Here is a 27545-nt window from a genome sequence, read left to right as displayed (position 1 = left end):
CTGTTTCTGGTGCCAGGGAGGCACTTGAGGGAAGGACAGTGCAAAGAGATTCTGGAAGAAAAGACTCCCATAGACAAGGTGGGAGGAGAGAGAAAGGCAGGATAAGAGCCAGAGCTGTTTTCCCTTATAGAGACTGTTGAGAGAGTGAACCTAGGTTGCACTGAATGTGACTTCAGGTGTACCACATGTTTTTGAAGAGGTAAAGGACCTCTCCAGGAGGTAAGCCTAAAAGTAGGTCTACAAGGGGTATCAGGAACCAAAAGGCCAAGTTTGGGAGTCCAAAAAGCCAGGGGTCAGCTACTCTAGAAGCTACACTTGGACTGGGTTATCCATTAGACTATACAAGGACATTATACAAAGACTATACAAGAGGGTACTCCACTAGACTGTACAAAGGCACTGCATGAGACTATACAAGGCTGGGAGCTCCCAGTAAGATCTCCCCAGGGTAATTAGTAACATCCTCCTTTAAGGGTAGGGAAAGGAGGCAAAGGGGTCAAATGTCTTGCCCGGAGTCATGCCAAAGGCCTTTTGCAGAATCAGGCCTTCAACCACTGCTGTGTGGGTGACAGTCTCAGGCTTTACCCAAAAGATTTCATAGACATTAGGGCTAGAAGGGACCTTGGAAGATCATTGAGTCCAGCCCCCTGCCTCAGGGGCAGGAAGTCAGCAGGGATCATAGGATCCCAGCAAGATAAACATTCAGGTGTCTTTTGAAGGCGTTCAGAATAGGTGCTTGAACCACCTCTGGTGGCAATTTATTTCAAACCTTGGGGGCTTGGACAGTAAAGAAGTTCTTCCTTATGTCCAGCCTGAAACAGTCATGGAGGAGTTTGTGACCATCCCTTGGGGTGCTCTGGTGAACAGATGTTCCCCCAGATCCTGGTGAACACCCCTGATGAACTTATAGGTTGCCACCAGATCACCCCTGAGCCTGCGCTTTTCCAGGCTGAAGAGTCCCATAGCTCTCAGCCTCTCGTCATAAGGTCAGCTTTCCTGACCTCTGATCATGTGCGTGGATCTCCGCTGCACCCTCTCAAGCTCCTCCACATCCTTTTTGAATTGTGGAGCCCAAAACTGGACGCAGTACTCCAGCTGCAGCCTCACCAAGGCTGAATACAAGGGGAGGATGATGCCCTGGGATTTACTTGAGAAGCATCTGTGGATGCAAGGAAGCGTTTTGCTCGCTTTACTAGCAGCAGTATCACATTGCAGTCTCATACTCATATTCATCTTGTGGTCAATCATGACCCCCAAGTCCCTTTCATCTGTAGTGCTAGCCAGCGTAGCACTGCTGAGCTTATAAGCATGCTGCAGGTTTTTCCTCCCAAGGTGGAGACCCTTACATTTTTCAGTGTTAAACACCATCAGGTTCTTGTCTGCCCACTTCCTGAGCCTGTCAAGGTCAGCCTGGATCACCCTCCTGTCTTCAGGTGTGGACGCTTTACCCCAGAGTTTGGTGTCATCTGCAAACTTGGCCAGTCCGCTTCTGATACCAAAGCCAGATATACAAGCTTTACCTTTTGCCAAGCTGCATTTGAACTGTTGGCCTCCATACTAACTTGCAGCAGACAGTTTCTCACACTGACTGTGTATTCCTTACAAAAGTGTTTCTTTTTATCTCTTCTCCCTCCTAAGTTCCTTCTCATTGTGTTATGGGGCAATCTAAACAGAGCTGCCTCCACTGGCCCTCCCTGCCTGAGTCATGATTTTGCACACTTCATTCTTGTTGTTTCTTTCTTCTGCTTTTCCCATGCAGGATAGCCCAGTTCCCTCTACCTTCTCCATCCGGCCCTGCCTCGGGGGCCCTTCCCTGCCAAGCTAAACATTGTCTTTGTCCGCTCAGCTGTAAGTCACTTTTTCCAGGAACAAGTATGGTGCCCTGTGTCCCCTTCTTACATTACTCTCCCCAGTGATGCCTGTCGGCTTAATGACTATATGTGGCATGAGGGGTGGAGCACATTGGCTCTGCCATGGAGTCCCACTATACCCCCACAGCAAATCACTCTACCTCCCAGGGCCTTGATTTCCCCACCTGCCTGATGGGAGGGTGACACTGGCCTGGCTCTTCATGGAACTGAAGCAAGTCACTAGTTACAGCTCTAACAACTCAATAAAAATGCAAAATGTTATCATTTGAAAGCTGTGCTTAACCTTCAATGAAACTGTGGCACCATCAGTCCATGTAGAAGTGTCCAAAGTGAAGGAGGCCACTCCTGCACTGTCTGTAAGGTAGGTTTGAGTCTCTTCTTTGTTGCTGACGTGTACAGAGAGATGAACCTCTTTATTCTTCAGCGGGGTCCCAGCTGCACTTCTGAGTTCCAGCTACAAGAAGACAGAATAGAAGTGAGAGGTGGAAATGTAAATATACCTGACTGAAAAGGTGTCCCAGTCCCTCATCCTGGCTTAGGAATCACCCTGCTGTCCACAATGTGCCCATAATCCCTTCCAGCTGCTGACCCTCCTTTGTCCCTAGCACCTTCCCCTAATAATAAACCCAAGGCCACCTCCACAAACACATCCCCAGAGCCACCCCAACAGCTCCAGAGTGGCCAGCCTTCAAATCCCTGCAGACAAGAGAGACCTAGCAAGGGAGGAGGGCTAAGGGAGCAAGGGGACCACTTTCAGGACATCCACGCAACTCAGTCCTTGCCTTCCCCTTTGCCTCTGGAGAAGGACTTTCCCAGTATCTCTCTTATTCACTTACTCTACCATAGTAGGGGGCTCCTGGCTGGTAGTAGATATTTTTGTCCAGAAACTGAAGAGAAGTGATGGCAGAAGAGACCCTGCAGCTCTGAGTGGTGTTGAACTCTACCCCTATAGGAGGAGGCAGACAGAGAAATTAGGGTGAGTGTCACATGAATGATAGAAGACAGTCTGACTGGATGCTCCCCATGCAGTGGTTTAGAAGATGGTCTTCTACCACGTTGGGGGACAAATGGGCTGCTCCTTTCACACCTGAGAATCATCTTATCTCTATGATGAGCAATAGCAGTAGGGCCTGTCCTACCTAGTGCATGTCAGCCTCAAGGAATTCATTGGCAGGGCTTCATAGAAGGAAGTAAAGGGATGTAACTGAACAAATAGAGGAACTACCAGGGTGGATAACTAGCAAACATTTGCCTAAGACTAAGAGCAAGAGGAGGATGAGAGGCTGTGGGAGAGTGGAAGTCCCACTGGTGGGTGAGATTTTTAAAACTAGCACAGGACAAAGCCCTGAGCCATCAGTTGTATAGTATCAGCCTATGTTGCCTGGGCTGAGGGAGGAGGCATTGTCATGATGCATCTGGATTCAGTGATCGGTACTGAATGAGGCACAGACAGTGTCCAAGGACAGTGTGGGGACACTCAAAAGTTTCTGGAGTCTCCTGCAATCTCTTCTCATTCCAAGTGTCCTTTCCCAGGTTATACTGCAAGAACAGAGGAAGCCACCTAGCACCCTGCAGCCAAAGTAAAAGAAACAACTGAGTACCAGCAGGATCATCTTTACTCTGCAGACTTCAGCTCAGCCTAGGTCTACATGACAGATCTCAGCCAGCTTAACTCCATCAGTCAAGAGAAAGGACAATTCAACCCTGACAGTGCTGAGTCAGGAGAACTCTCTGGTGTAGATGCAACTACACCAACACATCCAGACTGCAGCAAGTACAGCTCAAATCAAGGGAGGGGGAGAACTATATTGGTACAACACATAGTACAGCTGGGAGCTGTATGCTGGAAGCTCTAGGAAAAAGCGGCAGGGAATGGATTGGTTTGGATAGTCCCTTCTTATATGATCTTCCCTTTAGCATCTGCTTTCTACCACTGTGAGTGACAGCATACAGGGCTGGATGAACCTGTGGGTTGACCTAGTAGGACATTTCTGATGTCCACACCAGAAGCCCTTTGTCACTCTGCCACATGGGTGAAGTGTTCCTTATGCAGGTAGGATCAATTCAGTTCTCATGGAAGCCAACAAAGAAACTCCTCTAGGTTTTAGTGGGAGCGGGAGGTATCTCATGATGTGAGGAGAGCATCAGAGGCAACTGATAGTCTCCAAATATAGAGCCCTTAGTACCTGTTCCACTTTCTTTCAGGAAGGCCACAACCTCTAAACTGAAGTGGTAGTTGTTGTACAGAGTCAGATTGTAGATCCGCGTGTCCACCATAGCAGCAAAGCAGCCATCTGGGTTTGTCTGGAAGGAAGATGATTGCACTAGTTACCCAAACACTCGTGTTACAATCCCATTATGGAACTCAGGGCACCAAGGGCAAGAGCCCCAGCCTCTTGAGCTAAAAAATGCTGTAACTGAGTGGAACTGGCCAGCTTTATCCTGTATATGTAGAAATCCTGGAGGAATTCTGTCATCACATGATTAGCCCCAGCTTGTGTAATCACAGAGATGCCACAACCTAGAAACAGGGCACTTGCACCCTTGGAGTAGCTCATATTTTTCAGGAGGGCAAAATCCATTCTTAAGATGGTCTCCAGGCTATTTAACAACATGATAACAGATACAGATGCACAAGTAATGAGGCAAATGCATGTAAAATTTGTGATGGATCACAACCTTGGCATCCCTCAGGAGTAAGAGGCCCAGAGCTGGAGGACTGCACTCCTCACAGGCACACAGTCCCTTTCTCTCTGTTGCAAATCAGCATCTAGGATCATAGGAAAGTAGAATTGGAAAGGACCTCACAGAGTCATCTGGTCCAGCCCCTTGCTCAAGGCAGGATCATCCCTGACTAAACCATCCCAGCCAGGTATCTAACCTGCTTTTGAAAGTTTCCAAGCATGGAGATTCCACAGCTTCTCTAGGTCGCTTGCTCCAATGCTTGACTATGCTCATAGTCATATACAGGTCTACACCATGTGAGCATCTAGCCCAAGGCCTGTCCAGCCCCATGGGGGACAAAACGATGTGTGCTGTGTGTGTGCATATGTGTCACTTGTGCAGCACTGTCCATCTGTATTGTGGTTTAATCCAGGGTCTGGTTCACTCATGAACCCAGCCCTGAGCGAACTCAGCAAATTCCCCCAGCATGGCTGCAGCTAATGGCTGGGGGGAGGTCCAGGAGCCATCTTGTAGAGCTATCTTGAAGTCCATGAGTGACTGGTGCTTCCTGAATTGGGGGGCGGCGGGGGTCACCTGCAGAAGCCTATCAGGCTGTTGGGGGGGGGGGGGGACCAGCCCTACCAACAGCATCAGTGTTGGCCATCGGGGAGTACCGGCCCCATCACGGAGGGCATGTGCACCCACATGCACCCCCTACCAATTGCATATGTTGAAGTCTCTCCTCCTGGAAGGTACACCAGGTCAATAGCAGATGACTCTTATACACTCTTCCCCCCTTAACATGCTCCTTCCCTCTGTTTCTTGGGCACAGTCTTCACAGCACTGTTTCATGTGCTTACCTGGCCAGAGAACTCCTGGCAGATATCAGCCTTTGTTTTCAGTGAGTACCCACCATAGTGTATCCACCTACGGCACACAGAGGCCCGCACTCTGCCGTGAACTGGCTTCCCATATGTGTACCTGGTTTAGAGGGTAGAGGAGACACAAAGCTTCACTCACACAGACAATCCCACAGCAATGGCCTTGCTGGCTAAATAAACATCAGCCAGCATCTGGCCTGCAGCCATAAAAATTGCAGTGGGCCACAGTCTCAAAGCTGCTCAGGCCCACAGAAGCTTAGTGCTCCATGGAGAAAACCATCAGGTAGGAGTGTGGCACTCTCTCCCCCATATAAATGTGGACCCCAGTACCCCATGGTGGTGCTAGGAAGTGCTGTGCTTCAGGAAGGGGGTGGTTGCTTAGGTGGGGAGTCCTCCCATCTGCATTAGCATGGCGTCCATTGCCTTAGAGTCATGTTGTTGGGGTATTGCACTGCAGGGAATGTGCTTCAGTTAGTGGGTGCATCCCAGTATCTAAGGGCTTGCTCATTTAAGGAGCATTGAGCATAGTACAAGGGCATCCTGAATTGGGAATGGCAGGGTGCCTCAGAGGGATGGCATGGCAGGGACTGTCCTGGGCTTTATTCAGCCAAGAAAATGCCAGCTGTCAGCTCACGTGCCACAGGCTTGAAACTGGAATTGCTCCTCCAGGATGGTAACCACTGGGGGCATCTGAATCACCAGGCTGAATTTGGGCGGCACTGTGAGAAAGCAAGAGAAACTGCATGTATGGGCATATGTGGCAGGGAGGTGGGGGGCAAGAGGCAAATGATTCCTCCACCCACCTCCACACACCTGAAGAAAGAATTCCCCTCACCTTTCCCCAGCTGGGCCAGAAAGAGGTCCTAAGGGAGAGCCAGATGTGTGCAATGAGGAAAGGGAGACTGGCGGGTTATGAGTAAGTAGGCATGAAGCCTCACAGGTTGCACTTAGACCTGTCTGAAGGACAGTCATTGTAGGCTTTTTCTCTGGCTGAGAGCCAGCATCCCATAGAGGAAGGAGTGCATAGGTTTGTGGGCATGAGAGATGGCATGAAACCTAGAGGCAAATGCAAGAGACAGCTCTCCCTTCTTGCTTCCAGGCACATTTGGGGACTCTGCGGTGGAAGGATGATGCCAGGGGACTGTGTGAAGATAGTGTTGGCTAGAGCTCCTCATGTTTCACCAGAACCTAGTACACACTTGTGCCTAAACGCTGGCATCCGGAAGGCCCCAACCACCTGGATGTAAGAAACCACACTCCTCAGCTGTTCTGGTCACTGGCTCTTACCATATTCCTCTACCCTGAAGGTGTTCCTGAGGCCAGGCAGGTTGATGGTGTATTCTCCAATGAGTGCTTCTGCGGCCAAGGGAAAGGACAGGTCTATAATGCCTTGAGTTGGGGTCACGTTCAACCACTGTCCAATCCGGTTCCCCTTGGGGTCCTGTCCAGGCAGCAGGGAGGGGAGGTTATGCCAGTGATACAGAGGAATTCCATAACAAGGAGCTGCACACCATGGGCACTCATAACTTTAAGGTAGTGGCAGGGATTAAATTCACCCCCCTCTTGGTACAGGAGGCAAGGACCCAACAGATCATGGAGCTAAAGGTACGTCTGCAAGAGCTGCTACCAAAATACAGGCTGTGGCACAAATGCCAAAGACGTCCCAGTCAGTGGAGTGTGCGTGCGTGCACACACACACATGCACGCATGCATGCATGCACACACACACACACACACACTTTATCACACTGTCATTTTCTGTAGTACATGCTGTGTAAGTCAAAAGAGATCAGCAGCTATGGGGTGATGGGGCTCTGTTTACCACACACATGTATTAAACAGGGAGCTGTGGACTTTATGTGGGCAGAAAATGCCAGTGATTACTGAATGTGTATGGTCTAGCCTGTAGAAATTAGTCCAAATGTCTAAAATGTCCAAGCCGATTTTGTTACTGTGATCATCATCTGGACTGAACACTTGGACTCACTTATTGACTTCCACCACAGGTTTAACAGCTATCACCCCTCAAGCAAACTTTCTTGGAATATTCCTACATCAAGTTTCTAGATACCACAGTCCAAATCCAGGATGACACCATACAAACCACCTTTTACAAAAAGCCCACAGGCCACTGTACTTATATCCACATAACCATCAGTCAGCCTAAGCACACCAAAATACTGTAATCTCCAGTCATGCCCTCTGCTCTAAGGAGAACACTCATGATGGCCATCTAACCAGCCTAAAAAAAATCTTCTGTTATACAGCAAGGACACTTCAGTACAGAAATAGACCTTACATTTGAAATAGCTAACCAAAGACTCCAACCTGCTACAACACAGTAAGAACCCCCCCTGTGATGGCACACCAACAACCCAACACAGGAATCAATTGGAAGAATCACCAAACAGCAACAACCTACACTTAACAAAGATCAGACCTTGAGAAAAATATTCACAGTCCCTTTCCCAACTCATCATCAGAAGCAAACTCCCCACTGGCCAACAGACTTCAAGTGGGACACAGCTTGCTTTAGCAAGAAATGCTTAATCTGTCAACATCCCAACTACAATTACAGTCAGCTCCCCCATAACAAAACCCTCAGAATCCATGGTTCTTACACATCTTTGCATGATGAAACATGTCTTGCATTTGAAAGCTTGTCTAACTATCACAGCTAGGCAGTTGGTTCAAGAAGGGATATCACGCTAAGACAGGGGCAGGCAATTATTTCAGGTGGAGGGCCACTTACCAAATTTTGGCAAGCTCTCAAGGGTTGCATGGGTAGCCCCACCCCTTGACACAAGCCCCACCCCTTGGCTGCCATCCTGGGACCACAAGTCATGTCCCTAACCTCTGACCTTTGCCCCTGGAAGTTTCTCCCCTTGCCCCTGGAAGTACTCCTTTGGGGAAGAGGGTCTGCCATCTTAGAATTGAAAAGAACCCTAAAGTATATACTAAAAGTCAAACACCCATAATAATATTTTTGATTTAATTTAAAATATATATGTTTGTCCTGATTTGTGTGTGTTTGTGCTGTGTATGTAGAAGTGATTGCATAATAGCTCAAAATGCAGTCTTACTCTTGTATATTGTGTGGGGAGTGCAGGGGTGTTGGGGGTATGGGTAGGTGGGTGTGGGGTTTGTGGGGAGCTGTGAGTGTGTGTGGATGTGGGTGGGTAGGTATGGGGGGTTTGTGGGGATGTGTGTGTGGGTACAGTATTTGTGGGATATGTGACTATGTGTGGGGGAGGGTTTGAGGGTATGCGGGGTGTGCATGAGAGCCCCTCCACACACGCCTCCTCAGCTTGTCAACACCCTCTCCACAACAGCGCAGAGCCCGAGTGCTCTGTGGCACTTCCCTGCCACCACCAACAGCATGCAGCCTGAGTGCGCTCCACGCCCGCCCTGCACCGCCTGGACACATGCAGCAGTAGCGGCAGGGACCAGCATGTGCAGCTGTGACATTGCACACCCCACACCGGCTCCAGGCTCACCTGTCAGAGCTGAGCAGCGGCAGCAGCACCTGGGCAAAAACTGCTGCTCGGCATGGGGGAAAGTGGCCCCTCTCCCTTGACACTGCTGGGCAGTTTTTGGTGCGGCTGCTTGGAGCCCGTGCTGTGCTAGGTTGCAGTGTGGCTCCTTCACCACCACCCGTGAGCTGCTCTGCAGCTGCTCCACACTGTCACTGCTGCTGCGCTGGGCAGCCTAGAGTGAGGCGTGGGCTCCAGGCAGCTGCACCAAAAACTGCCCAGAGGTGGTGAGGGGGAAGGGCTGCTTTCCCCCCTGCTGAGTAGCAGTTTCTGACCAGCTGGTGCCACCGCCACTGCTGCTGCTGCCACTGCTGCTCAACCCTGATTGGCAAGCCTGGAGCCAGTGCAGGGCCCAGGCTCAGCAGCAGCAACATGGGACAAACTGCTTCTCAGCACAGGGGAAAAGCAGCCCCTCACCCTCCCGGTGCCGGCACTTCCTGGTGCAGCCACTTGCAGCCTGCGCTGCACTGCCCTGTGTCTGCTCTGCGCTGCAACCGATGCCCCGTGGGGCAGCCCAGAGGCGGTGGTGATGCAGTGGAGATGCAGGACAGCCCCACATAGGCTCTGAGTGGCTGCACCAGGAAGCACCAGCAGCAGGAGGGGGAGGGCTGCTTTCCCCCAACACTGAGTAGGAATTTGTCCCATGCCACCGCTGCTCAGCCTGGACGGGCGAGCGCGGGGTGTGCGGGGTTAGGGCTGTGTGTGCTGGTCCCTGCCTGTACTGTGGGGCTGGGGTGGGGGGAACTGGGAGCGAGCGGGCATGTGGGAGCACGAGGCCTGCACTGGTGCCAGTGGGGCCCAGAGGACGGCAGGAGCAGGGTCCTGGCTGTCAGGGGCTCTGTGGAGCTGGGCCAGCTCCCCTCTCTCCCTGTTGGCACAGCCCAGTCCAGCTCCAGGCCCCTGCCAGCTCACTCCCCACGCTTCTGCCGGCCCACTCTGGGCCCTGCTGGCACTGGTCCCATGCTCCCGCACACCCACTTGCTTCACTCTCCCCCCATGCTCCTGCCACCTTTTTATCCATTTTCCTGTCCACCTGCTGGCAGCTCCTAGACCACGTGACTCCCAGCTGCATGGCCACGATGGCAGGACTCAACAGGAGCCAGCCCAGCCCCAAGGACTGAGGCGATTGCCTGCAGTCCTCCCTGCCCCCCCCCCCCCGCCTTTTTACCTGAATTTCCTGCTCCAGCACAGGGAGGTAGGAACAGCCCCATGGTCCTAGTCCAGAAGCCTCTGCTAGGCAGGAGCTTCTGGCTGAGGGGAGGGGAGAGGAGGGGTGGGCCTTGCTGTTGCAGAGTCCTGCCGTGGCTTCTTCTGGGTCCTCCTGTCTAATTTGACAGGCAACCAGGGGCAGATAAATATTAATTTTCTAAATTTTTTAAGGGACCTGTTAGATGGAATTAGAATTGCTCTTGATGGTGTGTCCTAAGTTTTGTACTGCTAACAGTTAACTGTGGTTCCCCTCTAGCTCAAGTTCTCAGGGCCCATATTTTATCTATAATATGAAAAGCAAACAAACAAATTTCCAAGACTTTAAGGAAAATTGCTGGAAGCTGCTAACCAGTGTGGGGGATTGTGACTCTCCAAATCATACAACTTGTTCAAGGACAAGAGGTCACATGATACTTGGGGAATGGTTGACCACCCAGGAGCTGTCATTCAGTGGTCCACACCAGGCAGCAACACAGTTCAAGTATGGATGCCTGGATTCAGACTCATGCAAGTAGGCTGTGAGTAACAAGAGGAGGGACAGCAGGAAAGCAGCGGCTTTCTTGATGCATATTAGGATTATGGGTTCCCCCACTCCCTATTTCCTTCCTTCCCTCCCCACTGAAACCCTAAAGGAAAGGGGAGCATCAGATCCTTTTACAGTCAGCCATCTTACCTTCAGCTCCACCAGGCCATGCTGCAAAAAGGAAATAGTAGAGCCCTTGGTCAAATGCTTCTGGAATAAGTTCCCACCCCCAAATTCCCAGATCACTTGAACAGTCTGTGAACTCTCCTTGAAATCTCCCTGGTACCCAGTGGTTCAGCTTCAGTGTTGAGTTCTGACCCACAGCCATTGTCTGATGAGTTACAGAGTCTGGACCTGAACAAGGCCCTGGAGCTATGGCTCACAGTCTTGTCTCTCAGTGGCACAGTGCGCTAACACTTGGGGTCCTGTACCTGTCTCCCCCTAGAGGTTCGCCCCCCTTCCTTTCTGGTCTTACCGGTTCATTGCTGGCAATAAAGTTCTGGTCCAAGGTTACAATACGTGACTTGACTGCAGATCAAAAGGAAAGAGGACGCATTCAGTTAAATGTAATCAAAGAAACAAATAGCAAGTTATTAATGTCTAAAAAAGAAAAATTCTCCACATCGAGATAGAGGTGCACTGACACATCGGTCTGATATCGGATCGGTACCGATATAAAGAAAATTGGCTGTATCAGAAATTGGCCTGAAGTGGCTGATAATTTGGCCCATAAATGTCTGTGCGTGCATGCAGCCGCAGTGCAGCACGCAGGCAGCAAGGAGCAGAACCTGCCAGCATGGAGAGTAGTATGAAGCTGATAAGTTTGCTGTGGTGGAAGGGGAAGGGGCAGGGAAGAGGCATGGGGGGAGCAGATCAACGCACCCCACAGTTAGGGAGCAGGGGCAGGGGCAGGCACTGCCCAGTTAGGGTAGGATGGGGCACAGGACAGAGCTGTGGCTTGTGAGGGGAGGAAGGGAACAGTTCCCGCCGCTGTGCACACCCCAGGAGGGTAGGGAAGGGGGTGGTGTCCCCAGATCTGTGTGCTGTAGGGAGGGCAAGCTGCAGATGCGGTATGGAGTCAGGGCTGTGCCAGGCTCTTTTTGGTGGGGGCTGCACTCAGGGTGGGCAGAGGTGGCTCTGGGAGCGGGGCTACCAAGGGGGCTGCAGCCACCCCAAATTTCACTGTAGGCCTCCCGTAGTGCCACTCCGAGCACTGCCGCTGCCTGCCCAGTGCAGCCCCTGTTCAACCTCCCACCTCCACCCACACACTGGGAAAAGCCGGGGCTGCGCTGGGTGGAAGCTATTTGCCTCCAACTTGCTTAAGAGGTGTCAGAGCCAGTTTTACTGAAAGGATGATAGGAGCATTAAGGGTTTGCAGTGGGAGGACTAACTGCACTCAAATGGCCAGTTCTCACTGACTTTGTCTTTATGAGATGCTGCCTGCACAGTTGTTACTGTGCAGTCATTTAATACTTGCATATACAATTACTAAATTGTAACTCCAGTTACTGTGCAGTAGTATCCCCAAATGGCTTCTTACTGACACTGCACAGCAGCTTATGTCACTCTTCATGCTATGTGATGCTACTGTGCAGTAGTAACAAGCTGTTGCTTAGTCAACATCTCATGTACACATGGCCACTGATGGTCCTGCTCAAGGCTAGTGCAGTACTCATGCAGAGTGAATGCCTGTGATCTCCTAGCAGCAAATGCACATGGAAATTCGGGATGTGCTATGGCTGCGCTGGGGAATGACCAGCCATGCTTTTTTGAGCAAGAACCTTTTAGGGCTGAGGGGAAATTCCACAGTATAGCCCTATCCCTGAAGCACCCCTGCAAGAGGGGGAGCTTGACATAGATAGCCCATTCATCATGTTATCATTATGGGGCACCCAGACCAGCCCTGACACATCAGTAAAGACCCTCCAGCCCCATCTGTGCTAGCACTCGTATCATTGCTAGCCCTGGTGGAGCTGCACAAGGGTCAGAGCCATGGAGGGAGCTGTCTGGGATATCCTTAGAGCAGGCACAGCCTTGGAGCAACAAAGGGAGACATCTTTGTGAGGAGTGTGTGTTTTCAAAACATGCTCCTGGCCTGCAAACCAGACCTTAGTTGCATGTTTTGCGAAGGGCAGGCTGTACCATACACTGGCATTCATGGGTGAGCCAGACCCTGGATTTAACCACAATACAGGTGGAGAATGCTAGCACAAGTGACACATATGCATGAACACAGCACATTTTTCCCTGCTGCCTCATGCTCACCTGTCTGTCCAGGTTTGTACATAGGTTTGTCTGTCTGGATGAAGGTCCTCTTTGCCACAAGCTTCACCAGGACTTTCTGTCTTTCCTGAAATACTGAGCCAGCCCCCAAACCTGTGACTTCCACAGTGGCCACTTCATCTGAGCCCTTGGCAGGGGCAGGGACCTGTAGACAGAGTCACAAACCAACCATCATGATGGGCACAGCCCTGGAAGCTTCAGTGGTGGTGGATGACTGCTTTACATTGCTCCCTCTGGGCACATCCAGATGAGCATGCACATGTAGTTTGCAGTGCTGCAGACCCATCTGTGGCACCACAAACTGCATGTGCCACCCATACAGGCATTTGCCAGATTGCCACTGCTGGAACCCTGGCAGGCCCCCAGGTAAGGCTGCTGCGGCCAGCCCAGGTGCTGACCCTAGCCTCCCCTACCCCACCTGGGGCAACTTGCCATGCACCAGAGTGCACATGCAGGGGACAACTAGCAGTGACACAGGTATGTGCTGCTGCTATTTGTTCCTGGGGAACACATGTTCCTGTTCATGAGAATGCACCCTCTGAGGCCTCTCATTCTGGAGGATGCCCTAGCTGGGGTCTGCCCCACTCGGAAGCCTGTCGCCGAAGCAGCAGCATGTGGTCTCTGCTCCTCACCTGGAAGCTTGCACAGTCAAAGAAGCTGGGCTGGGAAATAGACCGTACGATGAGCGTCTGATTCCTGGCTTTGGTTTGCAGGGTGACCACCACCTGGAAAGGGACCCCTGAGGCTCTGTTGACCTGGAGGCAGACGGTCTCTGAGGAGGGGTAGAAGAGTTGAGCTGGGATGGCCACTGCATAGTTCCTGCAAGACAGGCAAGCCCCAGCTGTGACGAGATGTGTTTCCTGCAGGGCTAAATTCCTGGGTAGCCCAGCATCCTGCCACATGGGACCCAGCAGCTGGACTGTGGGAAAGTCTGGATCTACTGGAAACAAGATTATCTCGGAAACCTCACACCTGGATCAGAGTCGGGCCTCCCCTCTCCATCACTGTTGTATCAGTCATCTCCCCTTCCAAACCCCACAGCATCCCTGTGACCTGCCTCCTCACATAAAAAGTCCCTCTTATAAACTCCTTGGCCTCTGAGTGACCAGCAAACACCACAGGTAACTTGCTGAGTAGCACAGTCTGTGTCTGTCCCCCATGCTCTGTCAGGGGATCCTTGGGTTTCAGAAGCTCAGGATTTATAGTTTTCAGTCTGTGCCTCTGGTGGAGGGGGTGAACTGCTCAGAAATAATTGTGCCCTGGAATGTACCAGACCTTGTGAGTTGTTGGCAGCTCAAATACATGCACACAGATTCTTGGCAGGATGAGCTCTGACTCAGATCCCATGCTGGCGGCCAAAGGCTTCCCAGCACTGGGGCAGCAGACAGAGCTGCAAGGGCAATGGGGACTGAAAAGCATCAGGGGAGGTTGCTCTCCCCATGGAGCCCCCTTTCCCACCTCCCCTGTCTTCTCCCCCTCCTCCCCCATAGTCCCAGGAGCTTCATAGCAGGCAGTCACCACTGTAGAGTATCCCTTGCTCCAGCCCTGAAACACTGCCCACCCACCAACCTGCAGACAGGGAGCAACCTGGGTTCTTACAGTGTCGTGGATGCTCCAGCTGTGCAAGGCAGGAGGAGGAGGACACAGCTCCACTGGATAGCCACACTCAGCATATCTACGTGCAGGCCGACCTGGTCCCCAGGGAGGAGTTCCTGCTGGTTACCCCTCCTTCTCTCCTGCCCCTGCTCCTCTTCTTCCGTCTGTCAGGCGCCTGCGTCTGGATCTTTGACTTTAAGCCAAAAGGTAACAATCTGGCTGTGTATGGCTGCCACAGGGATATGGGCGGGTGGATGAAGCTGGACAGTATTTCCCCTCCCCAATGTCAGAGTCACTTGTTTCAAAGGGCTTGTGAGTGCTTCTGTGCGAAGATATCTGCTCTCTCATTGCCTCCTTGGATCCCCCTCCAAGGCAGCAGCCAACACCAACAGCACCCGTGTGTTGTTATTGAGAGAGCTTCATATTTGGAAAAGGACTTCATACTGAGAGGACTTTTATCATGACTTTGTTAGAAATGCAGCAAGGAAAATTTATCCCTGGGGACTTTGCTGCCTTCTGTGGTTTTAGTCCAGGGTTCAGTTTGTTCCCTGCTGTTTTTCATTCTCAGTGAAAAAAAGCTAAGGGCCAGATGAGAGGAAATGAAAACGGAAAATATGAAAGGGGAGGCTTCTTGCATTAATGAGACAGCCCTGCCCAGCAGCTCTCCCTGCTATCCCAGTCCTGGACTCCTCACACAGCTCTGCTAGTGCTCCATCATCCCAGCTGGAAGGAAAGAGGACATTTTACCACGTCACTGTTTTCTTTTCTGCTTCCACTTGGTTTCAGGGGTGAATAGCAGAGTGGCCTCAGACAGACCGGAAGCCAAGGGGAAGATTTCTACGGTAGGAGCAAAGGGCTGATAGCTGCCTCTCTCACTAGTTCAAGTTTGAACTTCAGTATTGCCTGAGTTTGTATAAAACAATACCAGGAGACAAACATTAGTGGCACAGTCACTGACCTGTGGTGCATTTCCCCAGCATATTTATCTGGTGTAAAGGCTAGTGGGGAGGGTGGGGGGGAGCTATTATATGAGATTGTGGGTTGGGAGAGGGGTTGCGGTACACCATATCATATACATACCACACACAGTCTGCTATTAGTGAATCTAGGAAACTGATTTTATGAGGAAGAAGCAAATGGCATGGAACCACTCCTCTTGGCCCTTGTGTCCTTAGAGTAAGGCCTGCTGTGGAGCTGAGAGGGAAGGGTAGGGTAGAGCAGTACTGGGACAGTCCTGGACACATGCACTGGACATGGAATGAAGCACCACAGAAAGCAGCAAAGAAGGATGACAGGTGATAAGCAAAGTATGTCGTGAGTGGATGTTTCTGAAGGCAGCTCTTCTCTATTGTGCGAGGGGCAGGTTGTCAGGCAGGTAAATGGGATAATGGCTGCATGAGATGCCAACACACTCCCTAGCAAAGGTGCTACAAGCTGATTCCTCTTGCAGTTCCTGCTTCATCTGTGTTACAGCTCCTGAGCCCCACAGCTCAGCCATAGAGCCATTTCACACATGCTGGGGTGCAGTGGTCACAGACCCAATCCCAAATGGGGGACAGGGGACCTGCCTTTACCCAGCAACTGGGGCAGGGTTAGGGGTGGGGCAGGGGTAACTATGTGGCCTTTACCCAGCAACTGGTGATACAGGTAAATATTGGCTGTGTCATTAGCCTAGGGGAGATGAGGTCCTGATGTCCTGTATTGAATACACCCTTTGGACTCTGGAGTCTCTGAAGGACTATTTATTACTCAGCTGGATGTTCTGGATTCAGGCGTGGATCTAGCTAGGTATCTGTTCCAGTCCAAGCAATGGGGATAGTGATGCTCCTCCGGGCCCTGGCTCTGCTCTCAATCGCAGCTTCAGAGACTCTCAACCTGTAAGACTCTTTGCTTCTTTTTGAGAGGACTAAGTGAATGGGTGGGTCATTGAGGGGAGAAAGGGCTGTAGTGCCCAGAATCACAGCAACTGAGCTCTGGGGTCCTCACTGTCCAAGATACTCAGCACCTGAAGTTCCCACTGACTCTAGCTGGGGCTGTGGGTGTCTAGTATCCTTGCAGAAAAGACCCCTTGATATTTTCTGGTGCTGGGAGACAAAGCAGAGATACACAGGCTTCAGCTGGGGTTATCTCCTGCGGATGGGGTTGAAATTCAATCTGCAGCCTCAGAGATTTTCCCCCCAGGTATAGCATTCTCACTCCAGTGCTGACCTAGGCTGGCCCTGCCCATCTCCTAGGGATGGGACAAGTCTGCTCCTTGGTGGTGTGCAGTGCCCTGACCCCTCACAGGGAATGTTGTCTCCTCCTGCGGTGAGATGCAAATTGCATCACAGGCCCCTCCACTCATGGTCTAGAGCTTTTTGGTAGCCCATGATCTCTTTATTCAAGAGAGCAGTGGAGAGAGACACCCCCTGACCTGCCCCTGCACCACAGACCCTGAACACCCCATCCCCATCTTCTCTTTTCTCCTAGGCACTATGTGGTAGTGATTCCAGCCATCATTCACCATCCCAGCCAAGAGAAGTTCTGCATCCACGTCAGCTCTCTCCCTGAGACTGTCCACCTGGCAATCACCCTGGAGATGACAATCCGGAATCACACCCTGGTGGAGAAAGACGTGGAGAAGCCAGGCATCTTTGAGTGCATCAGCTTTCAGGTGAACCCAGGAGCTGTGGCTGCTGCAGTTGACAGCACTCTCACCTTCAAGTCCAACATGAACCTAACAACCCTTCCTGCTGTGGGTGTATTGGTTGTACTCTGCGCTACTGCATGTGACAGTCCCTGCAGTGTGCTCTGTCTACACAGGTGCAATCCCCTACCCAACATCTCCCGGCAGAACCCCCTGCAGTCAAACAGGTTGGAAAACATGTCCATTGCCTGAGCCAAGACTTACTCCATGGTTGCATTTCAGGACTTTAAATCATTCTTAATTCCAGGTAGAAGACCCTAGCCCTTTTCTTCCTGGGCATTTACACAATTCAGATTACTTCAGGGCATTGTGTCTGGCTGATAGATATAAATGAAATCCTGCTAATCTGTCCTCGTGAGTTTTAGAGCAGGGGTAAGCAACCTAGCCTGTGAAGAGATTGGATACAGCCTGTGCTGGTCTGATCCAGTCTATAGTGCCCAGAATTGGAGGTTCCTCCACCTTTATGCTCCCCTCTCTCACCTCCATGTACAGAGATGCTGCTTCTCTGGGGGAAGTGTCAATGTGACCAGGAGCTCCTCCTACTACAGCTCCTGTCTTTCTGCTGAACTTAGAGCAATTAGCAAAACTCAGCAATGGTGGTGAGCAGTAACAGCAGTAGGAGGTAGGGTTGCCAACCCTGCAGGATTGCCCTGGAGTTTCTGGGAATTAGATATAAATCTCCATGAGACTGCTGAGAGTCACCTGGGAGATAAATGATAGGACATTCATGAAAGTAAATATTAAAATGTTGAATCTGATTTATACAGTAGTCCAGTGGATTTTAAAAATGTAATAGTAATGTGCATTTGCCTTCCTGATGTAATGATTCACTAATCTCATTATGTCATGTAATGAAACCTTCCATAATAGATTAACAGATTTGGCAACCCTATTAGGAGGGGACATTAGAGGGTGTTTATGCCCAGTGGCTGCTGTGCTAGTCCCCTAGCTGATGGTCGTGTTATGCCTCTGTTGGAGGCATGCCATTTGGGAGGTGGGGGTGGTGATCAGCTGTCTATGATGGTAGCTGGGTGGCAAGCAGTGGCCTGCTGTTGGTAAAAGTTTGTGTTAATGCGCTGTTCTCAGGGCATGGACAGAAGTAATGCTTATAACAGCCTAAACACACTTTAAACTCCAAGGGTGCAAGGCAGGCATTTCCAAAGGTGCTGTAACATTCATGCTTTGCTTAACGTGCTTTAGGTATAGCACCTTAAAATATAATAGTTTTGTGCCTTATAGTAGTTCTGTAGAGTAGGAGGCAGGGGGTGCCAGATGCTGCACAATGAAGCCAGAGGCCACTGGGAAGTCCCAGTTCAATACATGTGCAATAAAGGTGAACTAGGTAGGCTGAGACATGCTACTACACTTCACCTTACATTTAAAACACATACAATGAGGTTTAATTAAGGTGACTTCCACCATTTTTTAAATGTTCTAGTCACCCATGTGTATTATGTGATGGCTTTAAAATGCTTTAAATGGTGAAAATCATCATGTCTATAGGCACCCCAAGAGCCTAGATGTACACACCCCTTTAGACCATTTTAAACTTCCTGGAACACTTCAAAATCACACCAGGAAAATCAAGTGCTATTTTGAGTTGGTCCTTCATGAACCAGTTCAATGTTATGTGTAGACACAGTGCAGTCCCTGCTTAGTGTCTTCTCAGTCCTCCAGGTCCTCCAGTCCTCCAGGTGTCCATTAGTCCTTTAGTCCATTAACTGTTAACTGTTCCCTGCCTCTGTGCTGCACTCTTGCAGCCAGCCCTGCTCTGGTGGTTCCACTCTGCACACATCTCTATATGCAGCTGCTGGCAATACAAGGTACTTGAGTGCCTTTCTGAGTCAGAGACCATGAGAAGTCCCAAAGCAATCAGTCCTTGGAATGAAGAAACGGGCCTCCAACTTCCCACCCCCACCCACATACACACATGCACACACACACCTGGTGTCTGGGTACACACCTGTCTGGGTACCACCACACAGAGTTCGGTCACATACTAGCAAGCACAGGCATGGGCTGTGCAGGTGAGGCATGCAGGAAAACAGGCATGGGCTGTGGGTTGGGTGGAGAGCAGCAGTGGCAGCCCAGGGGCAGGAGGCAAGAAACACCTGGCAACCTTTCCAACTCCTCCCCACCCAACTGAGTCTGGGTTCCCACTTCCCAGGGCAGAGGTTGGAAAAGGCAGGGAGTTCTTGGTACCCAGCCCCCTGGGAGCTGCAAGCACAGAGCCACACAACCCCCTAGCACTGGCAACCCATCCACTCCAACCCCCTGCCCCAATCCAGGTGTTCCTCCCTCTCCATGTGAATGCTGGGGAAACTCTGGGCACAGACCCCTGGAATAGGGTGACCACCCATCCCTAATTGAGTAGGGCAGTCCCAAAATATAAACATCAAGTCCTGGTCCTGGGCTGAATGACTCTGGGACAGCATTTGTCCCAGATTCCCCTTGACACACTCAACTATGGTCTTAGTATCATGTGCAGGGATCCGGATTTTCCTTTTGTTGTGGATCAGCATGGATTTTCTCCTTTGAAGGAGAAAAGAACAGGAAACCATGGGTTGCCCCTTGCAGGTTGGCAAAGTTCCAGCCTGCAAGTGGTTGTTTGGGGCTGGGGGGAGCAGATGCAGGGGGCATCACATGCATGTGTTCATGCACACACGTGCACGTGGCCAGCAATACACCCAGGCAGCAGTGGAGAGCAGCTCCCCAGCTGCCTGTAGATAAGTGTGCAGGGGCAGGGCGGGGGAGGGGGGGAGAAGAGACATGGGGAAGGTAGATTGTGGTCCCTCCTCATGGTAAGAGATGGAGTGGGACAGGACTGGAGGCTGGGGCTGGGGGCCCTGCCCAGGCAGGGCAGTACATGGGGCCCAGAGCCTGGGTGGGAATGCACAGCTGCAGGGCCCTTTGGATGGAGCCAGGATCATCCCAGCCAGGGAACAGCATGGGGGTAGGCTCCACATTGCTGCATGCACTCCTGGAGAGGGTGGCGTGGGGGGCACATGCCCCCCCCACCATATATGTGCACGTGGTGGGGACAGATACAGGCTGCCTGCTGTGACACTCAGAGCTCCTTGCCCTGCTGCCCTCCCGCAAGGGCCTCCATGGCCCAGCTGGCAGGACCTGGCATGGAAAGGCACAGTGGGGTGGGGAGGCTTGGTGCTGCCACTGCTGTCGGGAGCCCCACACCAGCCATCACTCTGTGCCATGTCTGTGCAGATGGGGTAAAACTGAGCTTCTCCACCATGTCCTGCCTGATGGGCCACAGAGGTCCTGGGGGGAGGGTAACAGGGTGAGGAGCCCCAGCCCTGAAGCCCCCCACAGGCTCCACTCAGCTCTGCTTCAGTTGTACCACCCATGTGGGGGGTGGAGGGGAGGAGGGGGAGTGCATATGTCCCGCCTTTGCTTTTTGGTGGTTACCTTACCCTGGAAGTCATGATGGTCTTGGTACTTTACCAGCCCCTGGTGGCATTCTTACAATTGTACAATCCCTAAAAGGTGAGAGTAGGTGCATCTACACATGAAATTAGGGTGAAGAAATAAATTCCAGTGAAGTTCAGGCTGGAGCTATTACTCCTGGGAGCAACATTTACACATATGCCCAGGACCACAGCATGTTGAGTAAGGGTAGAGCAGCCCTGGGCTGACAGGGGGTCACCGAGGGGGGGGGGGGGCAGTCCTGGGCTCCAGGTGGAAGCTTCAGGCAGTAGAGGGCTTGGCTGGGGCACGAGGGTGCTACAGTGTGGGGCTAGCTGCCAGGCAGCCCTTGCACTGTAGCAGCCTTGTGCATCAGCCAGCCCTAGTCACCATCTACATGTGTGTTGTAGTGGTGTAAATTAATCCCCAACAGTACTATCCTACGATGAAGTTAATTAATTTACTGTGCCCTAATGTAGAATGTAGATGGTGATTCTTACTGAGGAGCCAATTAGTCAACTCTGCAGTAAAATGCACATGTAGATAAACCCAGGTCTACTTAGAGCCCTTAGTAGTATACCGGGGGGACGCTTCTGTCCAGGGACAATTGTCAACCACTTCCCAATCAATGACATTCTTGGAATGGTTCAAGGATTGGGTCTGTCCATACTTGAAGGCTGGCCCTACTGCAGCAGGGAGACAGGAGAACAGTCCACAGAGAAGCCCAGGTACTAGATGAGGTACTGACTACAGCAAAATAGCAGTGGCAGAGACTTCAGTTGCACCCAGCTACCTGGGACATAGGGGCATCTATACATGTGCTCTGGAGAGCGTTTTAATTAGAGCAGCTCTCGATTAATCAAGTCTGCTCTGATGAGTGCTAATTAGCACACATATCAGAGCAGAGGTATATCATGTGTATAGGGCCCTTGGTTTTAACCTGGGGATGGCAGTGTTGCTGCAGCTTCCCTGCTGTGTTTTACTGAGCTGTCCAGATGAAAACTGGCTGGATTAGGTCTGCATGAGCTGCAATCACACTTTCCAACACTGTGTAAGCACAAGTGTTTATATGTGACTATGGCCAGGGAACACACTTACACTGGGGTAACCTTAATTGCTTTTGTGCATTGATGGAACTGACACTGATGCCCAGAGCAGATGGACAGCCAGCTATTCTGGGGTCACTGCTGTAGTAGGTGCCATTGCAGCACTTTGTTACTAGGTGACAGAAGCATCAATCAGAAATCTATCCAAGGATAGAACATGATGTGACTTGATGAATGCCTTGTATTCAAAAGCTTGTTTAACTCTATCTCAATGATGCAGTTGGTCCAATGAAAGATATCACCATAAGAAAACCTTGCCTCACACAGGAGTAGGAGCAGATATGTGGAGTACAATAGAAACCAGATCCTTTGCATGGTCTGCCCTCCCTGCAGAGCTGGGAGTACATGTAGTCACAGCAAACATGTGACATCTTCTCTTCCCCCATTCTCCTTTACATCCCAATAAAAATCGTATCAGCCAGTGGCTAGATGTGAAACCAAGGCAAAGGATTGTGGATTTGTCCTTCCCATTGGCCTCTGAAGTAGCTCAGGGGACATATGCCATCAGACTGGATGAAGAGGAAATTACAGATGACACACTAGGACTATTCACAGTGGAGGAATATGGTGAGTACTAGATGGAGGGGAGGGGGACAGGAGACTGCATTAGGGTGTGTAGGGTTGTTCATTAGATTTTGCCATTTGAGAATTACTGTCCCTGCCTCCCCCCAACCCCACCTCCATCCTGAGGTCTTGGTCCCCACTGTGCTCCATCTCAAGCCCCCTCTCACTGGCCCATACTACACTCTCCTAGGGCACCCTCACCTTGCTTTGGAGGAAGAAAGGAAAACATAGCCCCATTATTCTGTCATCCTTGAGCTTCAGCTACACGCAAGTCCCTGTGCCTAGACCCCTGCCGCAGGTCCTGCCCCTGTGCCCCTGTGCTCCAGGCTCTCCCCAGCCCTCCTGGGGAATCAAGCCTTGAATTCATTCAGTCATGGGGTCCCTCTTCACATCAGTAATGCTTCTTGCATCTGAAGGAACCCTGCTTGGTTGTACTGAGGTAGAAATGAGCCCAGGTTTATGCAGGCCTGGGTTCCCTGGCCTCTCTCTCCATGCACACTGCTCTCTCAATGCTGCCCTTGCCCTACAGTAAATGGGATTGAGTTTAGGATGTGTCCACGTTGGACATGGTAAGGAGCAACATGGTGAGGCACAGCACCTCTGCCCTATGGGTGCTATCCCCTGAAATGGTTCTGGGGAAGGGGAGGCAAGCAGCAGCTGACAGGTAGATGTCAAAAAATAAAGAGATGGGAGACGCAGAATGGGCTGGGGACCCTCAGGCACAGAGTGAGGATGTGACTCTTGTCATGGTGCTCCATGCTTGCTCTGAGTATGGGGCATGAGCATGGTGCTGGACATGAGCCCTCAGGACATTTGAGCCAGCCCCAGAGCTTATTCATATATGCTAGCCTTGCTCTGAGGAAGCTACATTATATCCACATCTGGAGTATGTGTGGGGCACTTTAGAGAAGTGCCCCAAGGCAGCCCACAGCTGGCTTAGATATGCCATTAGTCTCCCAGCCCATCCATCCAGTGCCATACTAGGGTCTCAGAAGCTGTGTCAGGGAAAAAAGGTGAGTTCACTTCTTGGGACTCTTCCCTGAACCCATCCTCCTACCTCCGTTTATAGAGCTGCCAAAATTTGAGCTGGTATATGAGGTCCCAGACCTGATTAACACTGCAGTTAAGGAGTTCCAGGTCAAAGCCTGTGGCAGGTGAATGAAACTGCCTTGTCTCACAAGCCGCAGTCCCACCCTGGACATTGGCTTCCTTCCACCACCCCTCTGGCAGCAGAGTAATGACCACTTTTCTTCCATTGCTTCTCTCCTCCCTGTGGCTTGGGGACCCTACTACATCAGGAAGCAGACTCCTCCCAATGCCACCAGGATGGGCAGCTGCCCCTTTCCTACAGAACCTATGCCTATGCAGAGCAGGTGGAATGGGCAGTGCGGTGACTCTGAAGGGCAAACACCCAGCAGAGATCTGAAGGGAACCATTCCTGTCCCTGTTCCTTGTTTAAAGGGTGTGCTGAGACCAAGGGTGCTGAGGCTGGTTTCACCTTCTCCCTGAGCACAGGCGCCTGTTCCCTTCACTCTCTTCTGTTGCTGAGATGTCTGGTCCCCCCTGGGGGTGTCTTCTCCCACTTTAACCCAGGTACACCTATGGCAAGCCTGTCCAGGGGGAATTAGAGGTCAATCTGACTCGTGTTGTAGATCCTTTTGCAGAAACGGAAAACACAACACTCTCTCCCATCAGCAAGGAGTTTAAGAGACAGGTGAGCAGATGGGGATGGGGAGGGAAGGGGATGAGTCATTGGCTGAAATAAACCATCCATCCAAGTGTTCTGCCTCTGCCCCTTCTAACATGCCCTTCTTCATCTGTCATGGCATCCTGCTTCCTGTTTCCTGCCACAGCGGGTCAGACCAGGCATCCAATCTGCTCATGACCCTGCTGCTGGAATTACCTCGGTAACACATTGGCCTGGGGACACCCAACTCCCAGATAAGAAGTCCAGGTGCTTTGGGGAAAAGTGGAGGGCCTCCCCACTCTCTGACCCACAGTGACAAAGGTGGCCCTTTAGCACAGTCTGTAAAGATGCCCACTGCTGGGTGCTTCAAGGAGGAACACAAATTATCTATGTGAACCAATCTTCTCCCAGACACCCCAGATCCAGTTCTACAAGCTGCAAGAGGGCTGTCCTTAGTAGGGCAGCTACATACTCAAAGCTGAGACTTGGAAATCCAGCTGGGTCTCTGCATCTTGTGCAATACAAGTGGCAGTAATAAGGCACCAGTCAGGACTCAGGAATCATTTTGGCCCCAAAGCACAAGGCAGACTAGAGGCTTGTGCCCTTTCACAGAACTGTACAGGCTCTGCAGGACTCATGGGAGTAAAACTCTGTGCATTGGATGTGGACCAAAACATTAGCACTCTTTGACCACCTTCTTCACATCTGCAGGACACAACATAGCCCTAGAGAGGCACGAGGGACCTATGGACTGAGGGTTACACACTTTGTTGTTTAGGTAGATGGAGCTATGAGCCTAGTCAGGCCCCTTATCCTCACTTTCACCAGGCTCCTGAAGCTTTGACCCTCACCCCAACTCTGGGCAAGCCTCTGGACCCCAAGATGGGCCTGGGGGCAGTGGGTAGAGCTGGAGGTGATACCCATCAGGTTGGGAAATGGTATCAAAACATACATCCTAACTTCACTCCTAACATTTGCTCCTATGTCCAGGGTGTTTTCCATGGAAGTTAGGCTTTCCTGGTTCTTCCGCTGTCCTCAGAAGGAACACTAGCATTCTGTCAATGAGGCCTAGAACAATACCTGACTCTTTGGAGCTCATCAGCTACACTTCTCAGACATTATCTCATTACATGGAGAAACACTATTGGACTGATTGGAAGTCTTCACTTTATCTGGCCGACTACTGACAGCAAGGAGGATGCCCTGCCACCTCAAGTGGCAGGATACTGTGTCTCACACCTGCAGCAGTTGGGTTTAGTCCCATCTCCCTCCATGAGTGGATGCAATGTACCTAATCACTGCACTGTTTATCTGCTCTGTGTGGGGATGCTGCCAGTCTAGTCAATATGACTCTAAGGTTTCCCTTCACTAAGGAAGATGTCCACCATGGGTTTGATAAGATGTACAGCATCTAAAGACTCAGGAGCTGGATGGAAGGATGTTGAACACTGGGCAACATCTGCAGATTGCTGCCCCACTCAATCTGTGCTCTTTTTCTTTTCTTCAGTCCACCTCAACATCTACAGACAGACAAGAGTGGTTGTTCCACTTTTACAGTGGATACAGTGGATCTAGCACTGGCCAACCCTGGCTACCAGAAATTGTTGGCAATTTCATTCAAGCTGCAAGAAGAAGCAACAGGTACCAGTGGGGAGGGAAACACTGTCTCCTCGCAACTGCTGGCTTCTGCTGCTCTCCTCCTGGGAAACCCCTGACTGATCGCTTTTTTGTTTGGTGGTCCCATCCCCCTTCATTCCCCCAACCAGTGCAGGTAGTTTTTTAAACTTCAGATCTTTAAAGTCAAGGAATTTCACTGAGATTTAGTTTTAGTGTCTTTCAGGTATCCGCACTTTCTACCAGACCCCTGGGCTACACCACTTCCTCCCACTTGTCTCCAATTGCCAGCGTTCATATTTTCCGCCAAGATTCTCTAGTACTGGAGTGCCCAACCAGCCACTACTGTCAGCTGCACAAACAGCATCTCTCTGTCACTCAGTGCACCTTAGCCTGCCATGGAATATATAGCAACCCATCCTTGCTGCCCCCAGTCAGCCACTGAGCGTTGTCCACAGCATTACATACCTACAGCAATGTCCACAGTATTGGACTCTAGGTATATCTACACTGGCCTTGCACTGCTCTCAAGGCTGCCTCTTAAAAATAAGCCTTAACCAACTGCACTCTCTAAACCCAGTAATGGGGCTTCCCCCACCCTGCATTGCTCTAGAGTTCACCATCCATTGGGATTTCCAGAAATCCCTACCTTAAGCACTACCCCACTTCCTCTGCTCGCTGGTGTTTTTGATTCCCTCATTACTTCCTATTTGGCTCTCCAAGATGCTGCCACTAAAATGATATCTCTCGCCCTGTTGATCTGACCAATGTATTGAGTTCTGATCCCAGCTCCAACGCCTCCCCCCTTGCTCTCTGCACTGGATTCTAGCTTCTCCCTCTTTCCTACAGGGCCGGTATAGCTCTATCCCAGCCTGCAATTCAGAAAGCATCTCTTATTGCATCCCTTTTGCACTGCCCCAACCATGCTCTGTGTCTTCTGCATTTGTCACCATGCATTTCTCTGTACTGCCCTGTGTTTAGGAAATGTTGTTTCATACCCAGTCTGGGAGGAACCCACACAGCCCCTGCTTAGATGTTCCCTAAAGAACTTTCTTGTGGTGTGTGAGACCTGTAAACACAAGCCTTTATAGTCCCCTGTAAATACAAGCCTTCACTGGGAGGGAACAAATGGGTGAGTCGACAGAGCTGAATGTATTCACTATCCAAACACCTTTCCCTGGCTCTCCAACTGCACAGTGACAGACTGGAATAGACTGGCTCAGTGGTCATGACCACAACTGCCTGCTCCATTCCTGGCAGGCAGGAGAGATGCTCCTCTGGACCTAGTGTTAGGTGTTGCCATGGAAGGCATTGGGTTTGTCAAATACTCCTGAGTCTTAGTACCAGACAGATGCATTTGCCGTTTGGACTGTCAGCTCTTTAAACCAAATGGTTACCTTGACTTTGTGTCTGCTACAGTGTTTAACAAATACCTCATCTCTGCTCAGGAGCCACAATCTGGGAAAATGCCAACACCCGCATCACTTTGGAGGAAGTACTTATGGAATTTGTTGATTTCAATCCATTCTACAAACCTGGATTCCCATATACAGGCAAGGTAATGTCCACTGCCCTCTCTGTCCCAGGGGAGCCTCCCCTCTTTATAGCTTGGAAGCAAGCATAGAGGAAGGGAGAGATTAATGCTGGGAATAAACTATAGGCCCAGTTCTCAGCTGCCCTAAAATGGTGGGCTCCTATTAAAGTCAATGGAGCTATGCTGATTTACACCAGCTGAAAATCAGGCTGTGTGTGTCCAGCCTCCTGAGAGATTACTGAGGCTGAAGACTTCAGCAGATGAGTCCTGTGGCCAGACCTGGTTTCTGGAGGCCTTGTGGGTGCTTCTCTCTCCATTCACAGACAGCAATGTCATCTTCAGCTCCTAAACTCTTCACTCCTTCAAGCAAGCAG

The 27545-nt window shown here is 51.0% G+C and overlaps 2 protein-coding genes across 15 annotated transcripts in view; one reads left to right on the top strand and one right to left on the bottom strand.

The window, feature by feature from the left end:
* The window catches only part of LOC102557654 (alpha-2-macroglobulin-like protein 1), a 60591-nt gene extending 45944 nt beyond the window's left edge, over positions 1 to 14647 (bottom strand). For 3 of the 4 annotated variants that reach the window (XM_019482282.2, XM_014600748.3, XM_006270602.4), the window contains exons 1-11: positions 14564 to 14647; positions 13597 to 13783; positions 12947 to 13109; positions 11157 to 11209; positions 10832 to 10852; positions 6704 to 6857; positions 6051 to 6135; positions 5396 to 5516; positions 4058 to 4175; positions 2708 to 2817; positions 2155 to 2325 (exon numbers count right to left, since the gene is read on the bottom strand). In XM_019482282.2, coding sequence (XP_019337827.1) covers positions 2155 to 2325; positions 2708 to 2817; positions 4058 to 4175; positions 5396 to 5516; positions 6051 to 6135; positions 6704 to 6857; positions 10832 to 10852; positions 11157 to 11209; positions 12947 to 13109; positions 13597 to 13783; positions 14564 to 14637 — 1257 coding nt within the window. In that variant the 5' untranslated portion in view covers positions 14638 to 14647. The remainder of the gene's footprint in view (positions 1 to 2154; positions 2326 to 2707; positions 2818 to 4057; positions 4176 to 5395; positions 5517 to 6050; positions 6136 to 6703; positions 6858 to 10831; positions 10853 to 11156; positions 11210 to 12946; positions 13110 to 13596; positions 13784 to 14563) is intronic. The other variant, XM_019482283.2, reaches the window with a different exon arrangement.
* Positions 14648 to 14687: 40 nt separating this feature from the next.
* The window catches only part of LOC102577230 (alpha-2-macroglobulin-like protein 1), a 32025-nt gene continuing 19167 nt past the window's right edge, over positions 14688 to 27545 (top strand). For 2 of the 11 annotated variants that reach the window (XM_019482309.2, XM_019482298.2), the window contains exons 1-6: positions 16269 to 16437; positions 17030 to 17213; positions 22191 to 22339; positions 23930 to 24050; positions 25531 to 25664; positions 27086 to 27195. In XM_019482309.2, the coding sequence (XP_019337854.1) occupies positions 27139 to 27195 (57 nt within the window). In that variant the 5' untranslated portion in view covers positions 16269 to 16437; positions 17030 to 17213; positions 22191 to 22339; ... (1 more) ...; positions 25531 to 25664; positions 27086 to 27138. Of the gene's footprint in view, positions 14768 to 15185; positions 15403 to 16267; positions 16438 to 17029; positions 17494 to 22190; positions 22340 to 23929; positions 24051 to 25530; positions 25665 to 27085; positions 27196 to 27545 lie in introns of those variants that run through there. The other 9 variants (XM_019482303.2, XM_019482301.2, XM_019482307.2 and 6 more) reach the window with 9 other exon arrangements.

Source organism: Alligator mississippiensis, chromosome 4, assembly GCF_030867095.1.
Source record: "Alligator mississippiensis isolate rAllMis1 chromosome 4, rAllMis1, whole genome shotgun sequence".
Classification (NCBI taxonomy): Eukaryota; Metazoa; Chordata; order Crocodylia; family Alligatoridae; genus Alligator; species Alligator mississippiensis.
The sequence above is the reverse complement of the archived record's forward strand: the minus strand, read 5'-3'. Positions and strand labels throughout refer to the sequence as shown.